Raw genomic sequence first — 20,879 nt, 5'->3', positions numbered from 1 at the left:
TTATTGAAAAACTCATAACAAAGGCATTACTAAAAATATGAAATTATAGTCTACAACAAATTTACTCTTACTTTATTCAATGTCTTACTCCGATATCTCAACTTTTTCAACTCTCTGTTCTGTATTTAAAACATCCTAGCTTCTAATCTCTATAAAAACAAGGGCCATGTTCTCCTATTTGGCTACAGAACAGTAGAACTAGATGGGTTTCTCTGGGTCCAGCTGAAATGCAAATAACAAAAACATCAGAAACACTGGACCTTTACCTGTGTGACACGTCAGACTTAGATCACACTAGTGGCAAAAAAACATCTGCACTCCTCCACCTCCGGGGTTTTAGGAACCCACTCTAAAAGCAGCTGATCAAACGCGGGTTTTGATGCACTAAGCAGAGTGGCAGCACAGCACTGTGTGCGCGCTGTTACCGACACACAGCACCTCACGCAGTTCAGAAATTTCCGAATAATACACCCGGAACAGGTTCACCTCTGCTATTATAGCCTGGGAATACGTTTGTTTATTCTCCAGACCCTGAGGTCAGGGGGGCGGCGCAGCGCAGGACGGAAAACAAGGCCGGGAAGGGCCGCAGGCCCCCGGGCGGGACCAGGCCGCGGGCCCCTCCGCTCCCCGCCGGCCGGCCGGCAGGTGCAGGCAGCGCAGCCCCGCCGCTGCCCGCCCCCGAGGAAACCGGCGGCCGGAGCGAGGGCTCCCTGGCTCCCTCACCACACCAGGCCTGCCCTAGCAGGTACGAAGCGAACGGCCAGCCCCGGCAAGCACCCGCCCGTCCCGGCGCCTCAGCCCCTCACCGCCCACTTCCTCGGCGCCCTCGAGCAGGATGTCCTTGGTGAAGCTGGAGATCTGGCCGGTGAGCGAAGACAGGCTGCCCCCCACCTGCCCCAGGGACTGGCCCAGCCCCGAGCCCAGCCCGCCCAACCAGGACGCCATAGCCGCCGCTCAGAGGGCTCCGGGCCTCACACGGCCCCGCAGCTGGCTGCTGGCTCCCGCCGGCGAAGGGGCACGGCCGCCGCCTCCTCCTTCCTGCTCCTCTCCGGGGAGGGTGAAGGCTTCTTCTGCGGGCTCAGCAGGCCGGCCTCGGCGACCCCAGCGCCGCGCGCATCCCCCCGGCACGACCCGGCTCAGCGGCTCCTCCCGCAGGCTCCAGCCTCTGCCACCTCGACGGCCGCCATGACACCGCCCCCCGAAACACCATCGCCCGGCAGCCGCAGCCGGCTAGAGCGCCTCCGCGGCGCCCGTGACGTGGCAGCGGAGGACGCCGCGATACCGGCGGGGCCGCGCGCGGGGTGCCGGGATGTTAATGGCGGCGGCCGGGGCAGGGAAGCCCGGGCAGCGTGGCTTTGAAACGTGCTTTCTGTCAAGAGGAACAAAACCAAAACCCCGGTGCGTGGTTGAATTAGAGCTGCTGTCGCTGGGCCCACCTGGTCATCGGGCACGGCCGGTGTGCCGGAGGCGAACACGGAGCCACCTCGGCCTGTGCCCGGGCGGAGCGGGGCAGCCCTGAGCGCGGGGCCGGCCCGCGGTGTCGGTGGCACGGCCGAAGCGCGGTGCCCAGCAGCCTTCGCGACTCCCATACCTGTTCTTACAAAAATAGGCAGGTTCCTGAAACGCCAGGCTCCTTGTGCCTTGGGTGTAGGTCCAGTGGATGCTTGGTTGGATTTCCAGCCACAACCCCAACACTGGCCCGATTCAGAGTTCCTTTTGGTTTCGATCGAATGAGGTATTTGGTATTGTTAGGGACTATAAGGAGTGCTGCACTGTTACAAAAATGCAGTATTAAAACAGTAAGGACAATACTGATACAAGATACTGCCTATATTGGAAATAGAGGGCAGCTGGATCATTGCTAGTAAAATTTAGCAATAACTACCTAAAATAATTTTACAAAAAATAATAGAGAACTACATAAAAACAATAATTAAACCACCACATCACTAGTAAAATGTGATTGTAAACAAAAATAATAAAAAGCTGAGAAGAAAGAGCATTTCACTGGTGAAATCTTAACATCTTTAGGGAGGAGCTGAGAATGCAGCAGGCACAAAACACAGGTTCTGGAGTTACAAGCTGACAAACATGACCATAAGGCTATGGAAAAACCTGCTTGTTGCTTCCCAAACAGTAGCTTGCAGAGCCTTTGCGAAGGGTTCGTAGCTGGCCTGCAATACTGGGTTACCTCCTCAGCTTTACTGTCCACTGTCACTCAGATGTTGGGCATAGTATGTGGTCCAGGAATTTAAAAGTTAAAAAGTAACCAAAATAGCTGTCAGGTTCAACAGTTTTCTAATAAAGGTTTCTTTTCCTCTTCTTCAGTGAACACTTCTTCCATCAAGTTTATACATTACCAAATTTTAAATTCAATAATGTACTTCACACCCTTACAATTATCCATAATGAAAACATCACATACTACTTCAAATCCATTTCTAGCTCAAAAAACAAACATACACCAGAACTGTAAGAAGTATTAGTGCATGAAACAAACATGTATTTTAATCGGCTTTGTTAATTTAAAATACTAGGTTTAATGGAGATTAAAATTTTACAATGCTCAAAACACACTGTAACAGATTGTTTTAACAGAAAATGTGGGTCCACAAGAAATAAAAGGTCATCTTTTCCAATACTGTTCGGCTAATTAATTTTTATGGGAAACAGTCTTCTAAAATTTTTCAAGTAAGATCAGGGATGTCCTCTAGACTTTTAAACAACACAGAGAGATGACAAAAATGTCTCTTATTGCGGTTCATTTTATAATGCCAAGTAAGGCAAGAAGTCAATGAAGTACCACAGAGGACTGTTCTCCCCCTACTTTTGTTCGTTGCTACTCTTGAAAAACTAGAAACTGGCTATTTAGCATTGCAACTAAGTTTTTTTAGCTGACTGGCTTCATCTGCTGTTGATAAAGGTACACAGAAATCATCCAGGATGCTCTGTGGATTGACTAAGCTACAAAACCAGTGCATTGTGTCACAAAAAGAATGTGCATTCTGGTAGCAAAACAGGAAACGTCAGCTTATTTTAAAATTAGGAAGCATACACTTTTTAAAGATGTAGCATAACTAAAACCAGCACCAACTTTCTTCTTAACGGGAATGTCTTTACATAAATTTTGGAGTATCAACAGATGAAAAGACATCAGAGGTGATGAAATGTCAGTTATGAGCAACATAAAGTTACCCCCCCTAATGTGTATACACAACCATCTCGTGCAAAGCCCATGAATATCAAAGATGAGATTTTAATGTTTGATGATTCTGTGCCCAATCCACATATAAGAGAAAGCACATATGCAAATATTTAGGTCAAGAGAAACATCTGAAGCTATAATCATATTTATTTAAAAAAGTGATATCAAATACATCCATATATATATTCATGCCTATTTGGAGAGCATTTTCAAAATATCAAACAGCACTGCCATTTTCGAGTCAAAACAAGGACAAAGCATTTCAGCTTTCTTATCTTTTTTAATCTCTTTAGTATTATATGCTTTATATACACAAAATAGACAAAAATTGTATCGGAATCCAGAGCCAGACATAATGAGAGCAGTCTCAAGATGAAAAATCTGTTACTAAAAATTATTTCGAAAATACGTAACTATTAAGCAGGAGATGAAAAAAATTATTCCCTTAAAAGTCCTAACTCTACACCGTTTTCTACACATGGGGTTTCATGTAGCAAAAAATAAAATTTTATCAATGCTTGCATGCTTTAAAGACAATATCAAAGTTTTTTCCTTTTTTTTTTTTTTTTGTGCAGTTTCATTTAAATATTACAACCCTTTCTGTCCAAACCCTTTTATGTTTCCCTTCCTGAATTCACACGGTGGCTATAGTGGGGTGAGTGGGCGGTGTGTTTCAAAAAAAAAAAAAAAGTGTAGTAGTATCAATTATTTTCTTTTCTTACTAAGAAAAGTATTTTGATTTGGTAAAAGTTGAAAAGTCACACATACTTTTCACATTCTGAAGTACTGTAATTGGGGAAGCAGGTGACTACAGCAGATTAAATACTAAAGCATTCCCTCCACATCTGGAATGTGAAAAAGGCAAAACGTGTGTTTGCAAATTAAAAAAGTTTATTGTAAAACAGGTCATGCTTTTAAGATGCAAACCTGGATACAACACAAAGAAGCTACTAATCTGAAACTGAAGAATTGGACTGTGGCAGTTAAAATGTACTAAGTATTATTCTTACTTGAACAACTGATCATGTGTACATGGGGAATGGGTACGTATATATTAACCTGTTAAGACTCTTTCTTACGTGATTTGTGAGTTAGTAAAGATTTCCCATGTGTTGTTTGTTTTATGCAAGACAGTAATAGCATACCAAGTAAGCAACATAATTTCATATCTAAGCCCTTAAAAGAAGTTTCCACTTCAATTTTCTTTTCCTTAGATTCCTCCTTTAAAAGTATATGCTGATAACATGAATTGTACAATACTTCTTTGTAAGTCCAATTTCTAGAGTTCTCCAATCTCATTCCCCACAATATTTCTCAGTAAAAAGGCCACCATTTGTACATCTCCATCATTATTTGAAACAATAACTAAATCCTAGAAAAATTCAGGTATCTCAGAACTGTAACATGTTCTTGGTAATTTTTAAAACCCTGTTGTCAGTTTTTAATAAAGCAACTTGCAAATGACAATGTTTTTCTGAGATACAGAAATAAAATTACTAGACATGTGCAGAAGCAATTTTAAACTTCCCATTTTATAGACTTGCAATAGAAGCAATAGTCCAACATTAAAACACATTTGAGATTTAACTTTGCATTGGTTATTTTTAAGTAGCCTGCAAAGTAACGAAGTATGAAAAATAGTAAGAGTACCTTAGCTGATAATTACATTTAAACTTGAAGTTGTTTCAAGGCCACAAGGACACCAAATGTGGGAATAAGCCAGTATTCTATCAGGTTAGTTTCAAACCCAGGAAAACATGAGCATTTAAATAGCTTATATTTATACCTGCGGTGCCCAACAGGAATTGCATTCAAGCATGACTGCGTTACAACACTTTTTCCTCCTGCCCTCATTACAAGACCATGAAAGCAGTTTACAGAATTATACTTACAGAACTAATTTTGGAAGATGTTTAGTGTAATTATCACTCATTCCCCCTACCCCTTTCATTTCTATACGCAGAAAACCACAAACTGCATCACACAAACTGTTCACTGTGAGGAAGACTGTAAAGATCTGTTGGATGAATGAAGTCTGAAATCCCCTCTAATATCACACTGTAATAAAAAAAAATTATCAATTTCTGCTCCTTTACCATGGACTTTGTTCTAAAGTTACAACGTGGGGAAAAAGCCTTCAGTCTGACAGAACAATAGAGATAACACTGCAATAATAGAGATAACACTAGAAAGAGGCTCTAAATTAGTAAATGCCTTATGAGCATAGTTCAGCCACATTGAGAACTGTTTATCACTGAAAGAATGCACACCAAAAAATGAGATCAGCTTTTTATTGACAGGTTCTTGGCAGGTCCACACATTTTGAACTTTAGGTCTGGGTTATAAAATATGCACTGTCAGCAATTACTATTAGTCCTTTCCTTTGGTGCAATTAACATACATAGCTTAAATTGCTATCTCTTAACTGCTTGACTAGGCAGATACTCCTGCTTCATTAAACTTGACATTCCTCTGAAAATCAAACTGGTATTTCTAGTGCAACAATGTTGCTACACAGAAAGTAATGTGGTTAGCCCTGTAATGACTGACGCAGTTGTGCTTTTCAGGCACTGTTACTTAATATTCCCTACATATTAAAACACTTGGGTGATGAAGTAAAATGACATGAAAGTTCAAATGCAAACCTCCATGCTTTAGTGATTACAAAAGCACATAATTGTCATGGGTTACAGTTAATGCAATTCAAGGGGCTTAGATTTCTTTTTAATACAGGGCTGCTACACTATATAGCTCTAGAAATAATACATTTTTATTATATTCTCATAATAGAGGATAAAAGGTCCAAGTTCCAAGTACTGGTATCAAATTGCCAGCTTATAACTATGTATAAAAATGAGAGTCTGATTTCAGAAGCAGTTTATGGCACAACAAAAGAAGGGAAATTAAAGCTGTGGATAATGTACAGATGAGCAAAGAAATAATTCAGTGCTTTAGAGATTCCTTTCCTGTTCTCAGTTTCATTTAAACTGAAAGCAGAAATTTGCATCCTGAAAAATACAGCATTTCAAAATGGCATATGCACACATGGACTTTTAAAGCCATTGTATAGCTGTATTAATTTGAGACATTACAGATATTAATTATAATGTGCAGGACAGATTATTTTAAAAAGACAAAATTTAAAATCAGTTATTAAAAAGTCATGTCTTATGTCAAAATCCATGTTGTCTCACACAGACCAGTGTTTCTGGCGACATTGATGGAAATTCAACACACAGGTAAGGAGAACAGAATTTAGCCCAATTATGTATAATATAATAAGCTATCAAGAAAACATTGCTGTAAACAAATCTTTACTGAGAGGTGAGAGCCCTTTCACGTACAGTACTACTTGATGCTGAATGTATATTTCCATCTAGCTACCATTCATTTCATACTAATTTTAAGTAAATGTTACTATTGTGCAATGATATAACTTTAGAATTTTTTGATAAAGTAATTTGGGGTTATCTTCAAAAGATTCTTAGAATGCCTGTGCTGTTAACGCATTAAGTGGACTACAGCTTACATACTCTTATCTACAATGTATTTCCATATAATTTATATGTAAACAGAATTTGTATTTCAAGCACCATTTAGGAAAATGAAACATATCTCAATTGTTGCAATGAAGTTGAAAGTCAGGTTTGGTCACCCTGTTACACATTCATCCTGGGTATCAAAGCAAATGTCTTCCAACCAACAGCATATGCTATCTCACATATTTTGCTCCTCAATTTTTCTCAAGATCAGAAACAGCATGGTAAAAATTTGTAAGGTGCATGAATAAAGGCCATTCCTGAAAAAGCTGCAACATTCTGACAGACACTCATAAAAAACATTTCAGAAAAAAATCCACACAGACATAAATATTCATTCTTAAAAGAACTACTTGCACAGGGGTCATTTCAGACTGGAGGAATGCACCTTACATGTGTGGCACTGACTTTATGGCACCTAAATCCCCTCCTCCTTTCTCCTAGACTCAGTTACAGCTCTTTCATACTGAAACGCCAGAATGAAGGGTTGAGCTTGAAGAGGAAAAAGATTCCAAAAGAGGTAGAAAACCTGTTTAACCCAACTGATTACATGCTACTTTTGTAGTAAAGACAGTGGCATAACTAGAAAAAGCATAAGAAAACAAAACCAAAACACCAAACCAAAGAAGGCAAGTTATCTGCCAAGAAATAGGGCAATGCAAAAATCCTACTTTAAACATGGATCTGCAAATTTTACAGCTGGAACTAAAGTGATACCAGAAAGCGACAGAAGGTCAGAAGTCACTGAAAGATGCAGGAGTAACATCATAATAAAGAATATAACAAAGATTTTATCTTGAATTGTAAAGTACGAAATTTATGGATTCATGTTTCTCCTGTAGAATGGGTCATTTCAAAAGTGGACACCAGGATCAAAAAGTTGATATTAAGTCATTCATAATAAACATTCACAGAATAAATTACCTAAGATAAACAGAAATTTATTATTTTTCCCATTTTAAGAGATATCTTATAAAGAACTTAGTCATGAGTACAACTTACTACTTCTGTTTTCCCATTAGTAGTGAAGGAAATTGGTTGATGCTGGTTTTCAGAACCTTTTGTATTTTCAATAGGATTCTTCAATTTAAACTTGCTTTTAAACAAAAATTACAGCTGCTACACATGTCTAACTTTGTTCATGTGAATAGTTTAAGTAATTTTAATAACAGCTACTCTTGTGAACAGATGTTTTGTAGTAGGAGTGCTACAGTTTTCTAAATTAGTGCAATCTTTTTGTATTTGCAGACGCCCTCTAACTCTGACCTCCAGCCCCCCTTTCATTCCTGCTTCCAGAACTCTGAAATGAACCCTGCTTGTGCAACATCCACACAGTAATATTATAATGGAGACATAGTGTTTTGACAATAATAGGGAAAACAAAAGTTATGTCATTTCTCCTCTTCTTTATTCAAGTGGTTTCTAACAGACTCCAGAGACATATTCATAGCTGCTTGAAGCATGTCTTCTTCACTCATATCACCTCCTAAAGAAAATAAATGCATTTCAGTTGTAATAAATACACAGAGCTAGTTCTCAGCTGCAGTTAAATTTTTTTTTGTTCCTTCTGCCCACACCCACGTGTTTCCACCACTCCCAAAATTGGTTTTGTTTTTAAAAATCACTGAACATTTTGCACTTAGCTTTCCCTCCACAATGGTGGCTCTGTAACAAGAAACACATTAATTTTGGGTCACCAGCGCCCAATACTACACACTTACATTCTACTGAAAACTGGTTCCAGTAATTTGTCAGATATTACTCCAAGTTTATTACACTGTCATACAAGTTTAAGAATCATTTAGAAAACAAATTATTGGCACAAATCCTATCAGATTGCAATTTGTAATGCTCAAGCCAAACAAAACAAAAAAAGGCAAAGCCAGAACTCAAATGGTCTAACAGTAATGCTGTCCACTTTGAAACAGGATATTGACATTCAAAGCATAGCAGGCTTTTCAACAAAGCGATCCTTTCCTTCACTACATAGTTTGAATGGCTGCTGGAGTGAGGAAGTAGGCAGGTAAGGAAAGCTAGGAAACAGCGCAACACAAAAGTGAAAAAGACATAAAAATTTCAGTGTTGGAAATACGTTTAAAAAAAGATACCTGGGTCAGCTTCTGGAGTGCTTGAGCTTAGAGTTGGCTTATCATATAAGGTCAGGGCCTGATCTTGCTGCTGTAGCTGTTGTTGCTGCCTGAAAGTGTTACAAATTTATAAGAGAATAAGATTAACATCAACACAAAACCTGTAATCGAGTCTATTGCATTGTAAAGAAGGCCAAGACTGAGAATTAGCAGCTGTTTGGTTCAACTAACACTGCTGCAGCTAAAAATCTCTTCAATCGTCTCACCCTGCTAACTTTCAGACACCTATCTTCCCAACATTATACTCCAAGCCAACATCACTGTTTTCACAGTATCTGGATGTTCTGCATTCTTCATCTCTCATGCAAAGTCTAACTCCTCTCATCCATAGCATTTCACCCTGGTCTTTATCTCGTCCATTTCTAGGAGGCAGAGATAAGGAAAAGCTACAACAATAGCCCAACTATGTATCAAGAAGGTACTCCAGAACAACATAAAATATCATCTAGAATACTTTCATGTGATGCACACTAGAGGCATCATTAGCAGAAGCAAAGTCTTAGAAGTACTTTTCTTCAGGAAGACAATTACAGAAATTTACAGGATTTCATTTAAAATACTTCTATAACATGTATGTTTTCTTTCTTCACAAGACTGATGTTGCACTACTAACAGATCCCCTCTTATTTACAGGTTTCTGTTCTTCATAGGAACCACCTGGGAATAGCAAAATTCAGGTACTGTTAGGAAAACATTAAAGAAGTTAAGATGTACCTCAATCAGAAACTCATCCACACCCAAAAAACACTGAAAAATAACAACATGTACTTCCACATGCAGTTTTTTATAAACTACTTTACTTTTCAAAATATGCTTGCCGTCTCCTTCGCAATTCTTCTGAAGAAAGGGAGTCAGTCTGACTGGTGTGAGGTGACTGAAGAACATTCTGTGGTAAAGAGTCTGAGAACTCACTTCGACGACTACCTAAAACCAGAACATGCCATATCCTACTAACTACAGTAAAAAGAAATATAGTTTAAGAAAATGTTTTCAAACTTGAGAGGTAGAAAGAGACTTGTTGGAGAAATAAGCACCTAGGCTAACTTCACTTGATACTGTCTCTCCTCCCCTTCCCTCCTGCCACCCTTTGCCAATTTGTTCTTGCTCCCTAAAGATCAATGCTAACATGAAAGTTACAACTCTTCAGAAGGTAGAAAGGAGAGCTACAGGTAATTCTGGGTTTTCCTTCTGTGCTTTAAAGCCAGTCTTCTCAGAGAGCTTGATGCATGCTCAAAAAAGTGGCTGACTGAAACCGACTGCAGTAGTCACCTAAAGCATAAGCAACATGAACACTGTACATGAAATTTGTATGAGCACTGCACCTTGCATGCTGAGTTGGATGGCTCTGCGAAGATCAGCTTCTTCATCTTCCATATCAATTTCCTGCCTGCTTAGAGCCAGGGCTCTCTGAAAATTCTCCTCATCTTCATCTAACATGCCTGTTCCATCAAAGGGATGGTTAACTTCTATTGCTTGGTCCACATCACTTCTGGGTAGCCTGTGAAATGGACATATTTATAGCAGAACTCAAACAGAAATGACACTAACTTTCACTGTGAGATTGAAAGGATTTTTTTCTGATTTAAGTCCACTTTTTTTAAACTTTGGAAAAAAACATTTATATTGTGAAAATTGTTACATAAACAAGTATTTTCATTTCTACATGAAAAAGCTTAAAAGGGCTGTGAACAGCTTGCAGCTGTAAAAATGAAAATACTGCAATTCCAAATGCATGTACATGTTGAGAAGAACCTATTCCATAGGAAAAACTTCAAAAACATAAGCCAACAAAAAGCACTAACGCATGTTATTCAAACTTATTGCTATTTAAACAGTTACATCAGCAGAGAACAGTGCATCTGGTCCCCTCAGGAAGCTTTGATGACCACACTAGGAGAACACATCCTCTGTGAAGTATACACACTTTCCATGTTATTGCCAAGTATCTTGTTTTTATTCCATCAATTAACAACAACCAGTTTATTATTTCTTCCACTTTGTAAAGATAATGACTTAATTCCTCTGAAAAGCCTTAAGCCTTTTTATCAGTATGCAATTTATTCACTATGAATATGTAATAAAATTATTGCAGAAGTTCTACTTTATATGCTTTCAAGGATGTTTTATATTAGCAGTATGCACCACAACAGAGCAGTACCACAACATTTACAGTGGAATTATTGCGAGAGAGAATGCTGTATGATTTATACGATATCAAATTCAGATAGGCATTTCTCATTCTTTACTTGTGACAAAATGCACAAGCCAGTCTTAATTATAGGTTGATTACTATTAACCATAGTTTGTTAAGGTTTGATAACCCATTTTACTGTATTTGGAAAAATGCTGTAATCAAGAAGTTAAAAATGTGCACTATACAACACTTAGGCACATGGAAAGCTAAATCCTTATTAACATAGCTTTTGCCCACTTAAAATACACCATTTGTGTTCTACCAACTTGCTTTTACTGTGTGCAGCAGAAATAAGCATATTGAACTGAAGGTACCTCTAATTACTTCTTAAGAGGGTTGTTTCCATGTAGGCATTAATCGTGGAAACCAATCATACTGAATATTATTAAAATCAAGTCTCTATTTAGCTTACCTCTGATCTCTTGGCTGGGCTGTCTCTTCTCCAATTAGTTTTGGTCGCTGCATCTGCTGTACCCGAATCATCTGCAACAGCTGATCAGCCTCACAGTCTGGCAGGTCACCTTTTACTACAAATATGGAATAACCTGAGAAAAATAAATCATAAGTATATAGCATTAAGGTGCATGCATAAACACTCTAAAAAACGCACACTATATGGAACACAATGATGTGCAATTTATTACAATGTAAGGCTCTACCTTTTATTATAAGGACTTGGGTTATTTCACTATTTCAATCATAAAACTACGGGTAGTTAACTGAATACATAAGTTCTAATAAATAATGATCATTACCTACTTTCATTTAATGAGATTTAACATCTGCAAGTTACTATTACCTTCCTGTTGTAACTGAGCCAAGAAAAGTGCAAGATATGTATCTGATATTAGTTCTGGACCCATCAAGAGAGAGTTCAAGTTAAACCACTGTAATTAAGAAAAAAAAGGTTTGAGAGAACAAATTAGCATAAAGATTACTTGGTAATCCATTTCTGTACATTGTGGTTATTTTCTATAATGGAATATCTGAATAAACCTAGTAACATAAACTATCAAATTAAAAGTCTTTTGAAGCACAAAACCTATTCTGGTAAAGGCAACCCTTCAAATACTCTTCAGCTAACAGGAAACCTGAGTTGGGGAAATCACTGCACGCTCTCTCCCATTACTGAACACTGGTACCAGGCAAACAGATTAAAACAGGTAAACTAAAATATAATGGTAGAAGAATTATTTCAGACATCATTCTAAAATTCTGCTTAATCCTACTTTTAAATCTGTTCAGAGACGAATGAAGGAAGAAACCTTCCATAAGTTAATGCTGTATCTTAACAAGTTAATAGATAAAGGAAACAGAAGTTGAATTATTTCCATAAAATACTTCATTAAACATTCTGCCTTTACTAGCTGGTGATGCTGAAAACTATTGTTTACTTCTCTGATACAATTTTTAAATACAAAAAATTACTAAACACGAACTCAAATTTAATATGCTGACAGTACAGCATATTACAATAGGGGACGCTTGAGATAAATATACACAGATCATTTCTAGTTCCCTGAATAAGGCAACTAGTTATTTATAGTACTTCTAGATATAATCAACATGGACAACAAAATATTCTACCTTTAAAACCCCTCATATATTGCAATCAATCTGAAGAACATTTTTTATACCATACTCATTCAATAATATCCAATTTTAACCAAGAAGCACCATTTCAAATAGTAGAAGGAGAATTCTATCTTCATTCTTACAAAAATGCATTTATGTACCCAAACTTCAATATATGCAGTCATACACTTGCGGTCAGGCCCGTACTATAATTCACCTGGACTACAGATAAGTGACTATCTACCATTCTGTCATTGTCACAATTTGTCAAAAACACCCTTTGCCACTAGGAAAGGCTAAGACTACCAACAGCATAGGAGTGGGGAATAAACAGTTAGGTGAACAAATACGATGGACAGATTACTGACAAACTTTTAAAAGGGAATATAGAAGAGGAAAGTTTTTTCTCTATAAAAAACTTCTTTCTATAAAAAAAAGCAAACTAATTTTGCTTTAACTGTAATAGGAGCAGGTCAAACCTGAGGCAACCATTTTGCCTATCTTTTCTCATTACTCTCTAGTTAAGACACCTAGTTTTGTCTTCAAGTGGTTACAAGCCACATGTACAAGCAAAAGACATCCGCCCCTTCAACTTAGAACATTTTGGGCTAGAACGTGCTCTCACAAAATTCCACCCACCATGGTTGTATATATAATATGAAACATTCCCATACTTTTAAGAGAGACCATTCAGCCTTTTTAATATTGAATATATAAAAATTGCCTGTAAACATTTAGACATAAAGCAGAAGAGTAGAGCTTAGTTTGCTTACTCACAGGTAAATTTTTTGTAATTTTTTTTTTACATCTGCATGACAACATAGGTAGCTACCACTTGCAAAGTGAACCGAATAGATAAATAAGACTCCTGTCCACTACTGTAGAATCTAAATGCTTATTTAATTAACATTTTCTATGACAAAAAAAGCCCCCCAAAAAATCCAAACACCAAACCAGCTTAAGTTGTATAAAAGCTTATGCGGTGTGATTCAGAACAATGATTGACTACCGAAATAGAACACTGCATTGATGTTACAAGGGACACGGACATGACCTGAGTTATTATGTACGTACCATACACTTGTATGGCCATCCCTTACCTTTAGTAGCTATTTCCTGCTTATAATAGAATTGTTTGAGAAAGTTTTCCAAAACAGTGTGAAGTTGTTCTTTTACTTTCCTCAACCTTATCCTGATGGTTACTCTTAAATACTAGCAATCATAAATATGAATACATTTGAAATTTGAACTTTCTCTTATAACTACTGTCCATTTAAATAAACACAATTATTTTTTTCAACATCAATAATTCAGTGCATTAAAGTTTGCATTCTATAGGGATCCTAACCCTTGCCTAGGACTCCTTCCCCCTCAACCCCCACACCCACCCCCTACAATTTTTCTGCTACTTTTCATGCAGAAAAGAAAGAACAGTTAAGACACCACACAGACTCTACCAGAGCTGTAGCTCCCTAGAGGACAAGTTCACTGAGGAACTGATCCTAGGATCCTTCCCCACGCTCACATTCATAAAAAATGTCAGGCAGTTTTTGTGATGTAACAAACATTTACTTTTTAATTATTTTTTTTTAATATGGGGTACTGTTAAAGCAAACCGCAGCAAAAGCTTGCAAAAGGCCAACACATGGTCTACTCGCAACCACTTTTCCACCCCCATTGTGAAGTCAATTTTTAAATAAAGAAAGACAGTGTCACCTGTTTTCCTAACTTTCGAACTGTAAACCAGTGTTCCTTATAATTACAAATAAATGATTTTTCATTTCTGTAAAAAGAAAAACAAAAGGTATAGATAACATTAAATACTCTAATAATTGAGTGCATATTAATGTTTAAGTTCTTTGCTACCACTAATTTAAACTTATATTAAAAATTTCAGTAACATAACTGTTGATGTTACAGAGTACTCATACTGCTTTTATAACATTTAGGAAGCTGTCAATGTTACTGAAATCTCTGTATACCTGTGATGCCACAGATACTGAGATATCATGAAGGCACAGAGGGCAGATGCTCATATACATCCCAAAAAAGAAAAAAGTAAAGACAGAGGAGATAACATCAGAATGCAACAGAGCTTGAAATAGTAGTTTTAAAGGATGATTTAAACCATAGGTTAAGTGTGTTATTTTCCTGTAAAATGAAAGCAGGTTGCCAAGAAAAAAAAAAAAAGTCTTACATAGGGTCGATCCCAAGCCTCTGATACTCTGGGCTGTTGAAGAGGATTAGTTCTAAACCCCAAACTTTCAAGGCATTGCTTATAACCTGTCAAAAAATAGCACTTTTCATGAGTCAAATCGGTCAAATCAAATGTAAGCAATGCAACCATTTTAGCTGCTATAAACAATTATGTTGTTTTCATAAACTTCGATTTCAAGACATTGCTAGGAAACCTAGGAATCACATTATTCAAAATGCAGCTGTCATGAATCTACACACAAACATAACACACATACCATATCTAAGAGGAAGTAGCAAAACTAGAATTTACCTGAGATGCGTTAATAAGCTTACTCCCCCAGACAAAGCTGTAACTTCACCTCCCACAGACACTTCATAAGTTGTCATCTCTCTCTCTCTGCTCTCAACACACTGTTCTGCCTCCCCTCCCCCCAATATGTCATCTTTCCCCACAGTAACTATTGAAATTCTGCACCACTGGATTGTCACAGGATCAGTCAGGTATATTAGAACAAACTCTTTTACAATAACTCTTTAAAGCATCTGAAATAATGCTGTAGAAAAATTTAAATTAACAATTCATCTTCCTTTCAGTAAGCTGACTATGCAGCAAATGAGCAAAGCAATAACAGGACAAAAAAAGAATATGAGGAAGCATTTTTTTTCATCTATGGAAGCAGCACAAACAAGAACACAAGAAATGCCAATCTGTTAATGGTTTTTCACTGAATAGAAAAACAGAAAAGAAGCTCTCAAGGGATTCTGGAACATTGACAAGCACCTCTGAAAGCTCAGAAGACAGTCAAAGGTGCAAAGCATTGCCTACAGCTCCAGTCTAAACACAAGCCTCAATTCAGTGTCCAATACCATTTTTTTCTTTTTTTTTTCTGGTTTAAGTAGTTATTATTAATTACTTTTCCATTATGGTCCTTAAAAAAAAAAACAACCACCAACCCCCCCCCACCCCCAGCTCCCCAGCCCTAAAGTGTCTGGAGTGTGTTATAAAAACTGTAATGCAGAGATAATCACAGCTTTTTCCATTCTGCAGACCACTGTGATAACCCTGTAACCATTGCCAAGGGCTTTACAGTCTATAATTTGAGAAAACAATCTCAACTCTGCTTTTCCACCAGTAGTCTATGGGAGTCAAGATCTATACCTGGAGTGCCCACCAGAAGCAACTTGAAATCAAGTTTATTGCCAGCAGGTGTCATTTTGCAGTTCAGGAGTCCATGCTGCTATTATGTGTTTAAGGGCCTATGAACTGAAGAACTGCAAGTCACTGCTCTTAATGGAAAAAAGAATGAAGATGTGCAAGTCCAGCACTTAATCCCATTAACCCTATAAACAGGAAACTAGATGAAAAAACTTGATGCCATTTAAATTATATAAGAGAATATACTGCATAAAAAAATTTCTGTCAGTATAAAGCTGTGCTTACTTGAATTGAGAAGAATCCACTGTCATCCATATTTACAGAAGGCTGCTGCTCAGTGTGAAGTTGGGAGGGAGAAAAGGGAAAAATGGTGTAAGCATAAAAGGTCAGAAATAATTCAGTTTTGAAAGTAAGTATAACTGCACATACTTGAAGCAACAACTCAGCATGACCTAGTCTGTAAGGCTGATTACAATGCCTAAATAAGTTTATTAATTAAAAACTCAAACCTTTAAATTAGAAATTCTCAGTGCTTAAAAGACAGACAGGCATGGGAACTTCTGTTCCTGTCTCTGCCACTGGCTTACAAAACCAAAAAGCAAATTGCTGATCCTCCTCCTCACCATGTCTGACCTTCCTACCGGTAAGACAAAGATGGTGTAGCTTTTTGTAGAATTGTTGTAAAGCTGTACTAGTAACATTTGAAAATGCCAGATTCAAGATACGTGAATTAAAAGGCCTATACATTTATGAAGTTTTAGCACTGGGAATTAAACCTCCTCTAGCTATGCAAGAACACATTTGTTCTACACAAGATTTCAGGCAAATACCAAGCAATCTCAAATTAAGATTATTTTACCTGTAAAAATGTTCTATATTCTTCACTAGACACTCCTCCCTCTGCCATTCTCATTCTTTCTTCCTCATCCAACTGCTGTGCAATAGAGGATAACTCAACAGGGCTAAAATATTCCCCTTGTAGCAAATTATTCAGACAGTGCTGGGCACACAATGAGCCTTCTTGCTAACATAGGAAGAGACAAAAATACCAAAGACAACCAAAAAATCAGGTTAATGTTTTACTCTGTAAAGCAACTCAACCATTTCACTCTGGCCAACTTCCTGCCCTACCCACTCGCCCAGAATGCCATATATTCTTCAGATGTGTTATGCTGCAAGGCATAAAATATAACCCTCCCATCAACTTGATGTGAACAGCCCTCCCCCCCACCTTTTATTCCCTCAATGAAATTTATGTAAAAATATTACATTTGAAAACACTGTAAAAATTCCCAGTGGCCTGACCAAATCACACAAGGACCCTGCAGCCATCAGGACAATGGATTCTGTCCTCTTCCAAATCGCCACCACACGGAAATGAAACAGTTTAGATCTGTACTTCCCAGTAACAAATGTTTTCTGGAACAGATGCTCTCTCATACTTTTCTTCCCTGCCAAGTGTGTCTATTAGCAACATGCTCTCCACATGTAGCTACAGAAAAGTAAACCATTAGGACTTTGGACAGATTTAAAATACACATTTTCAGAATGTATTTCCTTCATTTCAGGTTACTCACCCAGTTCAGGTTATAACCATTTTTTCTATTGCCAAGAAAGTGATTAGGTACTGGAGGAGCAGTAAAGCTCATTCTCCACGTGAAATTTACGTATAGGAGCTAGGTAAAAGAAGCTAATGCTACTGCTTCTAAAAACTTGGTAAGAATGATGAGGTGACAAGAAAACATAAAAAAGAAATTAGCATATTAATCAAAATATTTTTTTGTTAATAAACCATTTCAACAGAAAACACTTCAGTCACTTTGTTACATATTCAGCACACTGGAAATAATGGAAGTACAATATAATATTTTTAGACTGTCAACCCAAATTAAAAACTAGTAAAATTGCAATGTCAGTCATGATTTTGTTGCATAAATAAAAAAAATATATAATCTGAATGCATGTCAGGCTCCAACATTTTCGTAAGTGCAAATAAAATACTGCCTTGTTAAAAAAAAAACCAAGCCAATTAGTCTTTCCTGTGAAAAGCAACCTTTCTTTACAATCCTGCTTTCCTCTTGTTTTAATCAGTCCTCATTTTTATTTGCATTAAAAATGCTAAAATGCATGCACTCTATTAAAAACAAAACTAAAACTCCTCAACAAAAATAAAGAGCACCTCCCTCTCCCAGGAAATCCACAGAACCTAAGAATACAGCAGCATGCCTTGAAGGAACGTTCTTTAAACTTCCCTGAAAGTCTCATACAAATCATATGCACACGTCTCCCATGATCTGCCTTACAGCAGGAACCTCAAAAACTTAACCCTAGATTACAGAATCTTCCTAGGGCTTCATCACTTAACTGAGCAGCAAGTTATTAAAGCTAGATTGGCTGTACAGCCAGGGTTCAACTGAATCCAGAAGCCATCCCCAGTTCACATCCTTCCCACACAAGAAACTCAAGACTAAACACCAGCTCCTGTCCCTTCAGGACCACATCCCTGCTGCTGGTCATATGACAAAACTATAAGAGAAGAACCTGCTTAAGAATCACAGGTTTCTCCACCAGAATTATATGAAACTGATTTAGAAACAAAGAGGTATTAAAATACCTTTGAAAATTAGTTGTATCGCAGGCTTAAATCTTAATTTCACTACAAGGACCTTTCTGTATTTGTACAGTTTTATCTTAAAGTAAGAAACTTTAATGCTCATACACAAAATTAGTACATATTAAGTGAAAAATGCAGAAAACTGATCTTACAGCTTTTAATAGACATTAACGTCAATTTTTTCCCCAGAAAATATTGTGTATTTCCATAATCTAAAATCCCCTTGTCGAAACCTATTTTGATGAAAACAGTTGCCCTGCTTTCAATGTTTTCCACCACCTGTATCTTATCAAAGAAAAGACCATCTTCTAAGACATGTGCTCCTTAAGACCCACTCTCTGTTACCACCACGCCCCTGTTAAAATGCCATGTTCCTTAGGTCTTTGTTTGTTAAATTGCTTTTATGAATACCATGTTTTTCATGCCTTTTTATTGGAACATCTACGGTGGGCAGATTCAAGTGTGTGTGCAGCACTTGAAATATTTTGACAACGCTTGATAGGGTGGGTGGTGGGTGGGTGGCATGATCCCTTAAGAAAGAAGCCAGAGGTTCAGTTATTGTTACTACTCTACTCAAAATTTAACAAGCTAAAAATATTTGGTACTCCAATTTAAAACAGGTGTAACTTTGTAACTGTATAACTAACTTAACCAGGGAGCAGTGTACATTTCATATGTGAGAGGCCCAAGACTGTACCCTCCACTTGCCCAAAACCTGTAGGAACTACAAATTACAATCCGTTTATAACTTTGAATGCATTATGCTCTGTCACGTCAATGTCAGCAGTTTTGTTATTTAACCAGAAAGAAACTTAGACATTAAAAATTTATTATTTCATTATATGATAGGCCAGATAACAGCAAGGTACATTTGTTTTGAACTCATTTTAAAATTTAGACTGGAACTCAAGGTCACTGTATCAGAGGCCGTAATGGCTGAAATCCAATACTCCTCTTCTGAACAGCAGCTGCTTAACACAACAACGCTTGCCTAGTTTTGCAACCCAAACCTAGTTTGAAAGAACACTCCTCGGGTTCTGTGGGTTTCAGAACAGTAAATTTTTTGGTTTTTAAAATCAAGTTACAATTATTTTGCTTTATTTGCCAAGAAAACAAACCATTATACATGAGAACAGTGTACAAAACCAATGTTAATCTTAACAGCAGTGCAGAAGCATTAGCAAATATATCAAAACAACCAACTATATTTGAGTAGCATGAAAACATAAATAGCTTGTATTTGGGAACCCGGATAAACCACAGCAGGTCATAGGCACATTGGTCCTCCAAACAAGGAAACTCTGTTCAGCTCAGAGGCACAGTACATAAATCAGGATTTCCTTAACAGCTCTCCCTCTCCCTGCTCCTTACAGAACCCCAGCCAAGCCAGGCTAGGTGATGTGTCCGAGAGCACTGACACCCCTGCCTGCCGCTGCTCATCTTCATGCTCACTTCCAAGCCATGCGAGCTCTCCCTTAAGAAACACAAGCAGTTGTAGCCTGCACCTTCCTGTACGCACGGTCTACTTCTAAAGGCCCAAGAGAGGCAGCCACCGTGCGACAGGAAACGCTGAGGCTCAGCCCTGACTCTCTTTGATCTCCGGTAAGATTTCCTTCCCTCGCCGAGCCGGGCCGGGCCTCTGGAACCGCCGGGCGGGAGAGCCGCAGCTCTCCCGAGCCAGAGCAAACCGCGCCGCCGCCTCACCCTGCCACCTGACGGGTGCCCGGGGAGGGGCAGCGGGCTCGGCTGCGCAGGGGCCAGGCGCACCCCGTGGGTATCGCGGGCTGCCCCCGTGCCAGCGCAGGGACAGGAGACACAGCAGCCACCCCTCAGAGAAAGCACTCCTGACCCGGCCGGCCGGCCAGCCAGCCAGCCAGCCAGCGGCACAACCCCCCCCCAGGCCGGCCGGCAACCTCCAGAAGAAGCAGAAGCTCGCCCCGTCCCTCACTCACCCGCTCATGGAAGATCGACTCCATGTTTATTGTCAACGGCCAGCAACCGCCGCCTCACGTGACCTCCCCAACCAATCAAACCCTCCCTTGCTCGCTGACCGGCTGCAGCCAATCCGCGCAGGGCCCTGGCTGGGCTGGCCGCCCGGATGAGGCCGTGGCGCGGGCTGGTGGCCGTGGCGGCGCCCCCTGCCGGCGAGGAGGCCGAGGGGGCTGAGCCACCGCCTCCGCTGGCCGGGAGCGCCCCCGGGCAGGGCGGCGGGAGGCCGCCTTCGCGGAGAGCTCGACACACACGTACTAC

General features: G+C 39.0%; 2 protein-coding genes across 5 annotated transcripts in view; both read right to left on the bottom strand.

The window, feature by feature from the left end:
- Nucleotides 1-3,232, bottom strand: part of TRIP11 (thyroid hormone receptor interactor 11) — a 35,742-nt gene extending 32,510 nt beyond the window's left edge. For both annotated transcript variants that reach the window (XM_037394117.1, XM_037394118.1), the window contains exon 1: nt 807-3,232. In XM_037394117.1, the coding sequence (XP_037250014.1) occupies nt 807-945 (139 nt within the window). In that variant the 5' untranslated portion in view covers nt 946-3,232. The remainder of the gene's footprint in view (nt 1-806) is intronic.
- Nucleotides 3,233-5,482: 2,250 nt separating this feature from the next.
- ATXN3 (ataxin 3) lies at nt 5,483-20,666 on the bottom strand. 3 transcript variants are annotated; one of them, XM_037394122.1, is made up of 11 exons: nt 20,582-20,666; nt 16,875-17,039; nt 16,301-16,345; nt 14,858-14,943; nt 14,377-14,443; nt 11,885-11,972; nt 11,498-11,630; nt 10,214-10,389; nt 9,692-9,815; nt 8,853-8,941; nt 5,483-8,230 (listed from the first exon to the last, which is right to left on the bottom strand). In XM_037394122.1, exons 1-11 carry the CDS (start codon nt 20,603-20,605, stop codon nt 8,136-8,138), a joined length of 1,092 nt encoding a protein of 363 aa, XP_037250019.1. In that variant the 5' UTR covers nt 20,606-20,666; the 3' UTR covers nt 5,483-8,135. The 3 variants fall into 3 exon arrangements, with proteins under 3 accessions (XP_037250019.1, XP_037250020.1, XP_037250021.1); XM_037394123.1 differs by having other exon boundaries at nt 16,875-17,035; nt 20,582-20,655; XM_037394124.1 differs by lacking the exons at nt 16,301-16,345; nt 16,875-17,039 and having other exon boundaries at nt 20,582-20,639.
- Nucleotides 20,667-20,879: the final 213 nt, after the last annotated feature.

Source organism: Falco rusticolus, chromosome 7 (genome assembly GCF_015220075.1).
Source record: "Falco rusticolus isolate bFalRus1 chromosome 7, bFalRus1.pri, whole genome shotgun sequence".
In the NCBI taxonomy this organism is placed as follows: Eukaryota; Metazoa; Chordata; class Aves; order Falconiformes; family Falconidae; genus Falco; species Falco rusticolus.
This window is presented reverse-complemented; position numbering and strand designations above follow the sequence as displayed.

Bases quoted from the DNA above. Each gene is read 5' to 3' on its own strand.
- ATXN3 (XM_037394122.1), bottom strand. From the start codon at position 20,605: ATGGAGTCGATCTTCCATGAGCGG. The intron at 14,944-16,300 runs GTAAGCACAGCT...ATTTTTTGACAG, and splicing joins GTGGATTCTTCTCAATTCAA to GTTATAAGCAATGCCTTGAA. The intron at 8,942-9,691 runs GTAAAGTAGTTT...TAACACTTTCAG, and splicing joins CGGCAAGCATATTTTGAAAA to GCAGCAACAACAGCTACAGC.